The 13,989-nt window shown below is 47.4% G+C and overlaps 1 protein-coding gene across 3 annotated transcripts in view; it reads left to right on the plus strand.

Annotated features, from left to right (window-relative positions):
• The window catches only part of Nsl1 (NSL1 component of MIS12 kinetochore complex), a 29,017-nt gene extending 15,654 nt beyond the window's left edge, over window positions 1–13,363 (plus strand). For 2 of the 3 annotated variants that reach the window (XM_063272553.1, XM_006250488.4), the window contains 2 exons: window positions 9,320–9,387; window positions 10,844–13,363. In XM_063272553.1, coding sequence (XP_063128623.1) covers window positions 9,320–9,387; window positions 10,844–11,122 — 347 coding nt within the window. In that variant the 3' untranslated portion in view covers window positions 11,123–13,363. The remainder of the gene's footprint in view (window positions 1–9,319; window positions 9,388–10,843) is intronic. The other variant, NM_001109083.1, reaches the window with a different exon arrangement.
• The last annotated feature ends 626 nt before the right edge of the window (window positions 13,364–13,989 follow it).

Consider the following 13,989-nt stretch of genomic DNA (forward strand, 5'->3'; position numbering starts at 1 on the left):
TACTTGGAGTGCTTCTGTGCTCTTCTCAGTTATGGATCAGGACAGACTTGCTCAGTGTCATGGCGAGGGAGGCCACAAAAGCTTACTGCTCTGGAATTTCTTTAGCAAATATTTGTGGTAGAAAATGTTTTAACTTTTTAAAATTTTGTACTAATTTATTCTGGGAGTCTTTGCACATACATGTGCATGCTATAGCATGTGTGTGCAGGTCAGAGGACAACTTGAAGAGGTCAGTTCTCTGTACCACGTGGTTTCCAGGAATCAAGCTCAGGTCGTCAAGATTGGGGTCAAGTGCCTTTTCCTGCTGAACTCTGGCCAGCCAAGAAAATAATTTGTATGTATGTATAGTATGTATATTATACATACATTTGTATGTATGTGTAATTTGTATGTATATCCACATGTTTAATGAGTTTAGTTTCAAGTTTCGTTTTTAGACAGGGTCTTGCTGTAGAGTGCAGGATGACCTGGAATGTGTTGTCCTAAAGCACGTGCCTTCTGAGTCTTGCGGTCACAGGTGTCTGTCACCTCGCTCAACTTGTAGAGATTGTGTGTGTGTGTGTCTGTGTGTGTGTGTGTGTGTGTCTGTGTGTGTGTGTGTCTGTGTGTGTGTCTGTGTGTGTGTGTGTGTCTGTGTGTGTGTGTGTCTGTGTGTGTGTGTCTGTGTGTGTGTGTCTGTGTCTGTGTGTGTCTGTGTGTGTGTCTCTGTGTGTGTGTTGTCTTCCCCTTTTGTCTTCATCGTTAAAAAGTTGTTGTTTAGTTCTGTTGCTGGAATTATGGATTACTTGGGTTTGGTCTGGTCTTTCTTTCATATTTGTTTCTGAGACACCATGTGTCCCTGGCTGGCCTGGAATTCACTGTGCAGACCAGGCTGATCTCAGACATAGAGCGCTCCATCTGCTCTGTTTCCCAAGTGTCGGGGTTAAAGGCGAGCACCGCCACGGGCGGCAGATACATGTCAGGCTTGAATAGGAATTATTTAGCTTACTTAATTAAAAAGAAGAGGTATTATAAATTCATAGTTAGACATTGAATTATAGAACAGTATCACCGTATTTTTTTATTTCAAGAAACTTTCATGCTGGAGCTGTTTTGCCCAGTTGTGAATCCTCTTTCAGGAAGGCAGTATGTGATTTCCAGCAGTGAGATGATGGAGAGTACATTGAATTCTAAAGATGTAAATTCTCATTCTATCCCGCTGCAGTTCCCTTTCCTGGGTTATTTGTAAAAGGAGACTGTGAGGCCTGCTCTGAAATGGTGTGAGAAGGACAGGGTGTGTGGTGAGCACAGCAGCCCATACAGGCTTCAGGGCGTGTCTGTCCTTCTGGGTGCCTAAACACTGTGACAGGTAGACTCCTCACCGCTGTGTGACAGGCAGGCTCCTCACCGCTGTGACAGGCAGGCTCCTCATTACTGTGACAGGCAGGCTCCTCATTACTGTGACAGGCAGACTCCTCACTGCTGTGACAGGCAGGCTCCTCACTGCTGTGACAGGCAGGCTCCTCATTACTGTGACAGGCAGACTCCTCACTACTGTGACAGGCAGGCTCCTCACCGCTGTGACAGGCAGGCTCCTCATTACTGTGACAGGCAGACTCCTCATTACTGTGACAGGCAGCCTCCTCATTACTGTGACAGGCAGACTCCTCACTGCTGTGACAGGCAGACTCCTCACTGCTGTGACAGGCAGGCTCCTCATTACTGTGACAGGCAGGCTCCTCATTACTGTGACAGGCAGACTCCTCACTGCTGTGACAGGCAGGCTCCTCACTGCTGTGACAGGCAGGCTCCTCATTACTGTGACAGGCAGACTCCTCACTACTGTGACAGGCAGGCTCCTCACCGCTGTGACAGGCAGGCTCCTCATTACTGTGACAGGCAGACTCCTCATTACTGTGACAGGCAGACTCCTCACTGCTGTGACAGGCAGCCTCCTCATTACTGTGACAGGCAGACTCCTCACTGCTGTGACAGGCAGGCTCCTCATTACTGTGACAGGCAGGCTCCTCATTACTGTGACAGGCAGACTCCTCACTGCTGTGACAGGCAGGCTCCTCACTGCTGTGACAGGCAGGCTCCTCATTACTGTGACAGGCAGACTCCTCACTACTGTGACAGGCAGGCTCCTCACCGCTGTGACAGGCAGCCTCCTCATTACTGTGACAGGCAGACTCCTCATTACTGTGACAGGCAGGCTCCTCATTACTGTGACAGGCAGACTCCTCACTGCTGTGACAGGCAGGCTCCTCATTACTGTGACAGGCAGGCTCCTCATTACTGTGACAGGCAGACTCCTCACTGCTGTGACAGGCAGGCTCCTCACTGCTGTGACAGGCAGGCTCCTCATTACTGTGACAGGCAGACTCCTCACTACTGTGACAGGCAGGCTCCTCACCGCTGTGACAGGCAGCCTCCTCATTACTGTGACAGGCAGACTCCTCATTACTGTGACAGGCAGGCTCCTCACAGGCAGGGCTCACTTGTATCAGCAGCCTTTACTCTCGTTGTGTTCTGTTTTTGAGACAAGGTCTCTATGGAGTCCCAGCTGTCCTGCATCCCTTCTACTGGGACATTTGCCCCCCTCTCTCTGCTCTGTCCTATATATCTCTGATTGTCTCAGAGTTATAAATTCCTGGGTGTAGTACACCCTTGAGGTTATCCATCAGTCTTGTTCTCACCTCTGCCTTCCTGTTCACTCTTGACCAGCTCCCCTGCCTGCAGCAAGCTGTTGTCCTGTCTGTCCTTTTCACACCATCCTGGGAATTTCCTCACTCTTCCCCTGATCACTAGGCTTCCTGCTTCCTGTTTTCTCCTGTTTCTGATGTATTTCCTTATGTGGGTAGAGTGTATTCTGTCTGTCTGCCTCCAACCTGGAACTCCCTGTTCCATTTGGCATCAGATCCCTGTTTAAGGCTAATTCTCTGTTATAGAGTTCTCCTGTGAGCTGATGTCAGCCTCTTTGATTAAGGACGTGTCCTCTCTCATGGCTGAATCCTGTCATAGCTTTAGAGCAACTACTCTAAGGTTCTGTGATCACCACCAAAAATCCCAGGATTAGAGAAGCCGGGCTTCTTCCCAGGAAGTTCTCTTTGCTTAGGGATATTCTAGGCTTCTCATTGTTGTCCACACTGCCCTCTAGTGGCCCTTCTGAAGAGCTTGGAGGATGCTTGGAGGTAAGCCCTGCAGGAATACTGAATGTCTCATGTGTCTGGCCCACCATTAGAATATCCTGTCACACACTTGGGTGTGAAAGTCCATTTGTAAGTGTGCAAGCCTTCAGCCTACCTCCGTTTCACACACAAGCCCAAACCACCCTTGGACTTCCATGTTCTCACTGTTTGTACAACAGATGAAACAGCCATTGTTCAGCAGTGGGAAAGCAAAAACCAAGAGGTGCTTAGGTATTCTAGGAATTGTTTGTATTAGGCATAGACAGAACATAATCTGTGAGAAGCCTCGAGAAGGGGGTCACAGGAGGTCACAGGAGGTCACAGGTCAAGGACCATAGCTGCAGCTGCTTGTAAAAGCTAGAGTTATGAAGACTGTGTCTGCCTGTTCACACATGGAGGTAAGATTCACTGTTCCGTGTGTGTGTGTGTGTGTGTGAGTGTGAGTGTGTGTGTGTGTGTGTGTGTGAGAGTGTGTGTGAGTGTGTGTGAGATGAAGACTGTGTCTGCCTGTTCACACATGGAGGTAAGAATCACTGTTCCGTGAGTGTGTGTGTGTGTGTGTGTGTGTGTGTGAGTGTGTGTGTGTGTGTGAGTGTGTGTGTGTGATGAAGACTATGTCTGCCTGTTCACACATGGAGGTAAGATTCACTGTTCCGTGTGTGTGAGTGTGAGTGAGTGTGAGTGTGTGTGTGTGTGTGTGTGTGTGATGAAGACTATGTCTGCCTGTTCACACATGGAGGTAAGATTCACTGTTCCGTGTGTGTGAGTGTGAGTGAGTGTGAGTGTGTGAGTGAGTGTGTGTGTGAGTGAGTGTGAGTGTGTGTGTGAGTGAGTGTGAGTGTGTGTGAGTGTGTGTGAGTGTGTGTGTGATGCAGAGTAATGTGCAGTACACAACTTGATGAAATCATGCGTGCATTCATACATACGTACATATATACATACATATTAGAAAGCCACCATCAAGATACAGAAGTGTGATGGCTAGATACAGATGGCAAACATTTTAAACTCTGTTCAAGCGTGTCTTACCGTGTTTTCATGAATACTGGAAAGACAACAGAGTAACCTGGAATCATAAGGGAAGTAGTCTGTTGTGTTTCTTCAGGTCAACAATTGAGCCTATGTCTTTAAGTTCAGAAGTATTTTATCTGGGAGAGAGTAAAGTGAGGAACAAGATATATTGAAAACATCCCCAGAGACCTGAGGACCTCCCAGAAGGCTTGCCTGGTGACCAAGCATTTAACACATTGGCTTTTGGGGAACATTCTAGATCTACTAGAATGTTCTAGATAGTCACTCATTGAAAATTTTAACTTACACTTAGGACTAAATGCATTGATTTGAAATCTAATGTTGGATTTGTTACCTGTTACTTAATAACTTACCTCAAAATTTAACAACTTAAAACAGTAAACATATATTGTATCCCTTGTGGTTTCTGAGGTCATTAACCTGGTTGAAGGAGCTTTAGTTCCTCAAGACATGGGCCTCTCCATTTCCTGTTCTCTCTCAACTTGTTTCTCCCAGTGTCATGACAAAGTGCCCATCCATGAGGGACTTGTCCTAAGACCTTCATCTTGGACCCACCATGCTGTTACTTGAACTCTAAGTTACTACTCATGCAGAGAGGGAAGTACCTCATGCATATGAGTGCACTGAAGTGGGCTCATCTGAGCCTTGAAAGCTGGCCAATAATAACAACAACAGCAACGCACACAGAGGTGCTCATGTTTTGCTGCTGTATTAAGAGTCTTGAGGGAACAATCAGTGGGATCAGTATGAGAGCGTGAGTGAGGGGCAGTGTTATGAGAATGGCCCTCAGGCTGTGGGCTGGGTAGTTCAACTATGGCTGACTCCCAAGAGAAAGACCTCAAGATAGCTGTTCAGGGAATTTCCCATCTGGTGCTAGAATCCTGGGAAATTCTAGAGAGCTGCTGGTATTCAGTCTAAATTGAAATCCCAGAAAAGTAGGTTCAATAACAACGAAGGGATGCCTCAGCAGCAGGATAGACGAACTTGCCAGCAAGCATGAAGGCAAGCAGGCAAAGACCAAACGCTTCCTTTATCATGTTCTTTTATGTGGGCTGCCATCAGAAGAGGTGGTCCAGATTTAGGGTGGGTCTTCAGCTTCAAGTGATCCAATCAGCAAAATCCCTCACAGACTCTATTCAAATTGACAACCAAAATTAGCCATAGTTGTAGACATACACAGAAGTCTTAGTGTGTAGGGACTGGAGAGAGGACGTAGCAATTAAGAGTACTTGCTGCTCTTAGAAGAGGGCTAGAGTTGGGTTTCCAGCAAGCACCCATGTCTGGTGGCTCACAACCTCTAACTCCAGCTCCAGGGGATCTGACAACCTCCTTTGGCCGCTATAGACATGTTCACACACATACAAATAAAATAGTAATAAAATAAATATTTTAAGTTTATCACATTGTGCATTTTAAAGCCCATCACCCACTGATAGCCAGTGTTGTGCATCTGGGGTTCTAGAGCAGTTTACTACTCAGAAGGCAGCTCCACAGCCATCGAGTCCTTCCGTCTCCCTCCCTGTCCTGGGCAAGCGCTGGCTGTATTCTGACTGCTGTATCCTGACTGCTGTATCCTGACTGCTGTATCCTGACTGCTGTATTCTGACTGCTGTATCCTGACTGCTGTATCCTGACTGCTGTATCCTGACTGCTGTATCCTGACTGCTGTATCCTGACTGACTGCTGTATCCTGACTGACTGCTGTATCCTGACTGACTGCTGTATCCTGACTGACTGCTGTATCCTGACTGACTGCTGTATCCTGACTGACTGCTGTATCCTGACTGACTGCTGTATCCTGACTGACTGCTGTATCCTGACTGCTGTATCCTGACTGCTGTATCCTGACTGCTGTATTCTGACTGCGTGGCTTTGCCCATGGTAAGTGCAGCGTTGTCATAGGCTCTTCCTCTGCCTGACGAGTGTTGCTGGTGCTGCTTCACCTTCCTGTGGCGCTGAGACCAGCGTGTGTGCTGGTCAGTTTTTATTCTCAACTTGAAGCAACCAGAGTTACCTGGGAAGCCAGCACCTCAATTAAAAGGTTGCCCAGATGAGGTTGGTTGTGGCCATGACTGTGTGGCACTGTCTTGATTGTTGATTGGTAGAATACAGAAGGGCCCAGGCTTAGTGGACGGTACATCCCTAATGGCAGTCCTTGGGCTCCAGCCCTGACTTCCCTCAGTGCTGGACGCTGACCTGTCTGTGTAAATGAGATAGCCTTTCCCTCTCCACGTTGGTTTTGGTAATTTTCTAAGTTGGGATTCCTTTTGTTGTGAAGAGACCCCATGATCACAACAGCTCTTAAGGAAAACATGTAACTGGGGCTGGCTTACAGGTTCAGAGGTTTCGTTCATTGTCATGATGGGAAGCATCTTGGCTCAAAGGCAGACATGGTGTAGGGGAAGGAGCTGAGAGTTCTCTAGCTGGATCAACAGGCAGCAGAAAGAGTGACATTGGGCTTAGCTTGAGTATTTAGTTCACCCCAATTGATACACTTCCTCCAACAAAGCCACATCTACTCCAGGGCTACACTTCCTAGTAGTACCATTCCCTCATGACGAAGCATTCACATGTGAGCTCATGAGGGCTGTTCCTATTCAAACCACTATAAAAATGATGTTTATCAGGGCATCAGAAATCAAACTAGAATAGTGTATTGTTGAGTTTGGTGAAATGTTCTATATACATGTGTTAGGCCCAATGGAATAGTGTACTGTTGTGTTTGGTGAAATGATCTGCATGAGTGTGAGGCCGAGCCGGTTGGTGTTGTCCATTACTCCGTTTCCTTCCTGATACTCTTCAGTCCTTTATTGCACATGGGTGTGAAGTCTCCAACTGTTCCTGTCAAACTGTTCCTTCGGTTTTGTCAGCTCCTGTGTCGGGTACTTTGGGGTTCTGTGTGGTGTACTGATGTGCACAGCTGTCAGATTGCCAGGTGTGGTGGTGCCTCTAATCCCAGCCTTTGGAAGGAAGACAGGTGGGTCTCTGAGACTAACCTGTTTGGAATTTAAAAAGAAGTAAGGTGTTGATCTTCCGGATGAGCTGCTCCTTTTATCAGTATGTTCTCTTGTAACCGGGTCTTTAATGCAGCAGGAGGGTCGGTAACACTCAGGGCCTTACACAGTCGCTTCCCTTCGCCCTCAGCTCTTCCGTAGCTGTGTAGCAGTTGTGGTGTGATCTAATCGATCATTTGTCTTTTTATCCAGTTGCCAGCTTCTATTTCTGCCTTTCGGTTCTTTTTTTTTTTTTTTTTTTTTTCCGGAGCTGGGGACCGAACCCAGGGCCTTGCGCTTCCTAGGTAAGCGCTCTACCACTGAGCTAAATCCCCAGCCCCTATTTCTGCCTTTCAATAGCAAAGTTTAACCCACTGATAGTTACACTGTGAAGTTACATTGTGACTGACAGGAGGACATGGCTCCACCTCAGTGTTTGTATTTTGCCCCATGCTTTCTGTCCATCACGTCCTCTGTCTGTCACGTCCTTCTTGTCCATCATGTCCTTCTGTCTGTCACGTCCTTCTTGTCCATCATGTCCTTCTGTCTGTCACATCCTTCTGTCTGTCACATCCTTCTGTCCATCAGTCACATCCTCCATTTCTCCTTTGTTCACTTGACCTTTTTGCAGCATATCACTTTTATTTTCTGAGTAATTTTTAGGGCAGTGGCTTCCTCAGAGACCACAATCACATGTCAGCGTTATAACCGTAGGATTTAAACCAGCTTTACTTTCACACTGCACAGGAAGTCCGCCCTGTGTGGGTCTGCCCTCCTCCTGCACTGTGATGACCAATTGTCTCTTCGTGCATCATAGCTTCACAGAGAGCTTGGTGAGCTTCTTTCTAAGTTATGAGTGACATCATGCTGGCTGACATCAGCCATGCCGCTCCGCTGCTGCTCTTTGTCTTCTTGTGGCTGTAAGGCACTGACCCAGCGTCTACTTCAGCCTGAGACTCGCTGCATCAGAAAAGGCCTGGTTGATGCTCACTCATGAAGTGCTTCAACCTGACTTTGAGTTCTTAGAACCCAGGTTAAAAACTGGAGACTCGGAGACATGGGGCATATTAGACGGGCAGTCTAGCTAAGCCAGTGACACTGTCTGAAGAAGCAAGATGGAGAGTGGTAGAGGATGTCACCTGATGGTGACCTGTGTCCTTCCAATGCATCTGTGCATGTGCACACACAGATGCATACTTCACAGATGCACACACACGTGAACATGCACACACACAGATAAACACACACACACTCAGGAAAAGCATCAAGAGAGGAAAAAGAAATTTGTAGTACTAGCAACCAAAGCTAGAATTTTCCACCAGATATCTATCTATACATGGCCTTAATACAGAGCGATTACATTCTAAGTTTAGATGATGTTTTGCTTTAAGAGCTTTTTTACTGCGTGTGTGTGTGTGTGTGTGTGTGTGTGTGTGTGTGTGTGTGTGTGTGAGTTTACACACGGTACAGAGTGCACATGAAGGTCAGAACACAACTCTGAGAAGTAGGCTCTCTCCCCAAGCCTTGCCTGGGTCCTGGATTGACCGCTTCCCAGGCCTCCTCACAATCTCCTTTGCCCACAGTCATTTCGCTGGGCTGTGTTTTGATTTTATAACATTCAGAATCCTTTAAGAAAAACGTTTTGGTTTTCACTGTCGTAACCCACGATGCTGTGCAGGGGCAGCGGCTGCAGCTGTGAGCACTTGTATCTGGATGGTGGTGCCCGCTCTCTGTCCGGGCAATGCCGCGACTGCTCAGCATCTGGTCGGCGGTCTTAAGTGCATCCCTCTGCGTTACACTCCCGTGTTTTCCTGGACTTCTCATTTATCTTCATAAATTAACTGACTTTAGTAATTACAAGGCTCTGAGGCTGGGGATCGGGTAGACACACCTTAAATACCACCACGTGGGAGGCAGAGGCCACAGAAACCTGTGAGCTTAAGGCCAGTTCAGTCTACAGAGTGGGTTCCAGGAGAGCCTTAGCTACACAGAAAAACCCTGTCACAACTAACCGAGCTCTTAGATTAGAGTAAGACGAGTCGTTCTAATAAATTGCATCTAAATGTCTTCTTGATTGGCTGATTGGATCGAGCACCTAAAATGCTGTCTGGTGGTTTCTTGCAGCTTCTCATGTGGAAGATCTGAAATGCCGTGGAGAAACCATAGCTAAGGAAATGAGTGAGGCCATGAAGGTAAAGCTGCGAGCACAGAAGGATTGGCGCTCACCAGCAGTGCTGTGGGCACAGGGGATGCTCCGGAGGGCATTTGTTACACGCAGGAGAATTGAGAGTTCCACTTATCAGGTGCCTACTGGGTGCCACACATTCTGCCTGCAGGTCCTGGAAGCTGTGTGTTCTACCTGGCTTCTCTAGTGAGATCCTGCTTTATGAGTGGTATTGGCAGCTTGTCAGACACTTTGGGTTAATGCTCTTTGTAACGCTTAGGGAGCATGTGGTGTCCTGGGTAGTCCTCATTCTAACCATAGAAGGTGGGTATGCTAACCCCCAGTTTACAGATGAGAAAACAGAGGCCCAACCAAGTAGCCAGACCACAGTGCCTGGCTTTGGATCTTGTTTTTTGTTGTTTGTGCTGGGTGTGAACCAAGGTCGGGCATCTGTACTCTGAGCTGCTCCCCAGGCATGGAAGTTTGCTCTTAATCACTCTGATACACTACTGCATCTGGAGCCTCAGGGTCATCATTCATGGTTTCCACTGGGACTTTTATTTTACCTAAACATAAAACAAATCCCTGGTTCATGGAAATTGTTTTTAAACTCCTTCAGAACCTTCCCAGTGTTGTTGCCTGCTTTCTGTGTCTTTTTTTTTTTTGTATCAATTCTATGTTTTCCTGATAATTGATCAACTTACTACTATTATCCTATTCTTGATCAAGAATTGGTAGCCAGGCAGCAGCCTGCCTCAGTTTTTTTTTTTTTTTTTTTTTTTTTTTTTTTTTTTTTTTTTTTTTTTTGGGAGCTGGGAACCGAACCCAGGCCTTGCGCTTCCTAGGCAAGCGCTCTACCACTGAGCTAAATCCCCAACCCCCTGCCTCAGTTTTATAAGCACAGTTTTACAGGAACTTGGGACCATTCACTTCCTGCCTGTCTGTTTCCTTCCTGTTCTGATAGTGGAGCTGAGTTCTTCTGTTTTGGGTCAGGGCCTCACTGCCTTCCACATGCTGGCTTCAAGCTGGCTTCAATCTCCAAGTGCCAGGATTACGTTCATGTATCACCATGGCTGGCCAAGGTTGAGGTCTTAGGCAGAGAGTCTCAGACAAAGTATAAAACACTCACTGTCCCACCCACCAGAGTCAAAATGTGCCTCTCCCTTCTCTCAATGATCAGGATGCCAAAAGCTTGCTCATCGAATAGCGAGATCTCAGACTAGATTCTCGTCTCTCAACTTCTCTTACTCCTGTCAGATTTAACATTGCTACCACCTATCGTAGGACTGAGCCCTATCTTCAAAGTCTTAGCTTTTAATTAAGATCCCTTAAGGTGGGATTTTAAAACACAGAGCCACGTAACCCCAGGGAACAGGGCTTAGCAGTGGACTCAACCTGAAGAATTAAAACGCAGTATGTTCATGTCTGTGTGAAGTGTGCCTATGTCTGCATTCACCTTTCAACCCGAGATTTTCCTTCCCAAGGCTTTGCCTGTGTTAATTGAACAAGGAGACGGCTTTTCCCAGGTCTTAAAGATGCAGCCTGTCATCCAACTGCAGAGGATCAGCCAGGAAGTCTTCTCCAGCCTTTGCAGGAGAGCAGATTTCAAGCCTGACAAGTGTGGGACACACGTAGAATCCACACCAACTGAGACTGGAGCCAGGAAGGCCTCCAACATTGTGCTAAAGAGAAAGAAAGCCACAGACTGCGCCCAGAGAAAGTGCTACCCACTGCGGCTGAAGAGAATAAATCTCGATATGTGAGCGCTGTTTGTTGGGGAGCTGAAAGTCAATGTTGTCAACAATTGGGTCCCAGTCTGGTGCCTGGGTGACTTTATTTACAGTAACGGATTCTACGGGTACTGTGTACCGTTCTGGTGTCCTGGAACTCGGTGGAGTTCCCTGCCTCTTCACTTGAGTGGGCAGTAGGAGAAAAGACTTCCCGGTCGCACAGACCTGTCAGCCGCCTCAGATGACACCAGCTCTTGGCTGCCTTGCAGCTATCGAGGCACCCCCAGGAAGGGTTTTGTTGATGCACAGCTCTCTCTGTGTGAGGCTGTGAGGTGGTCCCTGCGGCCTGAGAGTTGGGCTGGCTCTGTACATTCCTAGGCAGTCTATCAGATGAACGCACAGAAAGTGGGCCTGGCTTTAGGTTTGCTCCATGGGCAGTTGATTTGAGGCTTTAAAGTTTTGAGAGATAAATAAGGCTATTACTGGGGCAAGAAATACCCTTAAAAAGGAAACCTAGGGCACAGACCCTCTATTTCTTGCCTGCGTTTTCACTTTCATAGGTCTTTGAACATAATTGGACTGGGAACTGTTAGTGTCTTTTAAAGTCCTTATTTCCAAATAGATCCTTCCAGTTCAAAGTGTGTCTTAGGATTGGTTGCCATGTCACTTACCACAGACCTAAGCAGAGTAAGCTGCTCTAGTTGTGGACGGTGTATATCTGAGAGAGTGTCAGACTCGGTGGTGTCAGCAAGCTTACACTGAGATCTGGACACAGCCCCTTACAGCCTGCTCTGTGTCTTACCCAAGGCATGGGAGGCAGGGCCGTCGAGCTTGCTGTCTGTTTCCCTTTTGGGTGATTATACTTTTGTCCATTTTCAGAGGACAAAACTTCAGAGTCACTGATGGCGACTTGGAAAAACCACGTTGTTTTTGTTCGTTGTCCTAATGATCATAAACATCGTGGTTTGTCTTGATGGAGATGCTGCTTTAGGGAACTTAGATTCCGTTTTAGTTAAAATTTGATTTGATTTAGTGTTAATAATTATATGGGTCAGTGTTGGGATTTTTAAGTAATGTACAAAGACCAAAATCTTGGCTAACAAGGCATTGTTGGTGGTGGCTTTTGTGGGAGAGCAGGCTGGGCTCTGCATTTCAGGATGAACTGGCTCTTGCTCTAAGGTCACTGTGTGACTCCAGAAGATGGCTGCTCCTGGCACTGGAGTGAGAAGTGCCCAGTAAGATAAGGCTAGCACAGCAGGCTGGGTGGCAGTATGGTGGATCCCACTGAAGCAAGAGCTACACAGCAAGTTGGGGGAATGAGCTTGGGGGCATCCCCGAGGAGATTCTGATGGACCTGTGGAGTCAGGTTGGGAAAGGCCTCGTCACACATGGGCTCTGAGGTCAGCTCAGAGGAGTTTGGAGTGACCGACACTTGCAACACCGATGGGACTTGAGCCTGTGGCTTAAAGCAGCCCCTTAGTAGTAGTAAGCTCTGAGAGGTGTTTCGTCCTGAGTGCAGAAGCTGGGCGATGGAGGACCCCGAGGACCCTTGGGGCCCACTTACAACAGGAGTTCTGAATGAGGGTTACCTTCCTGGCAGACCTGTGGTAACTGTGAAGATGGCTTTGCCTATTGTAACTTAAGGTGTGTGGCAGAGGCTTGAGAGGTAGGGGTGAATCACTGTCGTCTAGAGAATAGCTGTCCCGATGGTTGGCACAGCTAACCATCCGCCCTGAGATGGCAGTGCTGTGCTGTCTAACCATCCACCCTGAGACAGCAATGCTGTGCTGTCTAACCATCCACCCTGAGACAGCAATGCTGTGCTGTCTAACCATCCACCCTGAGACAGCAATGCTGTGCTGTCTAACCATCCACCCTGAGACGGCAATGCTGTGCTGTCTAACCATCCACCCTGAGACAGCAGTGCTGTGCTGTCTAACCATCCACCCTGAGACGGCAGTGCTGTGCTGTCTAACCATCCACCCTGAGACGGCGGTGCTGTGCTGTCTAACCATCCACCCTGAGACAGCAATGCTGTGCTGTCTAACCATCCATCCTGAGACTGTGCTGTGCGGTGCTGTGCTGTGGTGGTGAAGCCTGCCGAGGGAGAACACACCAGCAGCATGGTGTGGGGTGATTGTTACAGCCAATCTGGGAAGTGCTGTTTGTCTTGGTTGTCCAATCACCACATTGTCAGCTGCAGTGTATGATCTTATATAAAACAAGACTGTAGGATACATGTAAAAAATCCACAAATAAAAAAAGACTTGTTAATTGCATTTGCATTTTTATTGCGTTTTAAGGAATATGTGTTGGTAGAGTTAAATGACATCATATCCTGGGATTTGCTCCTTAAAGAAAGGGGACAGATAGATTAAGCAAATGTATAAGAAATGTTTATGGTGTTGAACCTCTGTGATATAACATTAACTTTGAGCTTGAAGTATGTGTGAGTGTGTGTGTGTGTGTGTGTGTGTGTGTGTGTGTGTGTGTGTGTGCACAAAGTTAGTTTCCTTGTGAAGCAGTGGACAGATGAGGCTTTAAGTCTTGGGAACCCCAGCCTTGCCCTCAAGCACAGCAGAGTGGACAGCGTTTGGATTGGGCCAACACTGTGACAAAGGGAGAAAGCTCTGAGGCCGTGGGTTGGCAAGATGGAAATATTGAAGCCCGAGGGGAGAAACTGAAAAGGTTTTGTCTCTGTTGGAAAAGGAAGACTGAATTGGAGAGGGTCTTAAGACTCTGATGTCCAGCGATCTCAGCAGTTAAGAGACCTTGGTGGGGAACCCGAGCTTGACTCCTAACACCCATACAGTGGCTCGCAACTCAGTAACTCCAGTCCTGGCGATCTGATCCCCTTTTCTAGATTTCTTGGGCATGTAGTCCACAGACATAACAGTCAA

Source organism: Rattus norvegicus, chromosome 13 (genome assembly GCF_036323735.1).
Source record: "Rattus norvegicus strain BN/NHsdMcwi chromosome 13, GRCr8, whole genome shotgun sequence".
Lineage (NCBI taxonomy): Eukaryota > Metazoa > Chordata > Mammalia > Rodentia > Muridae > Rattus > Rattus norvegicus.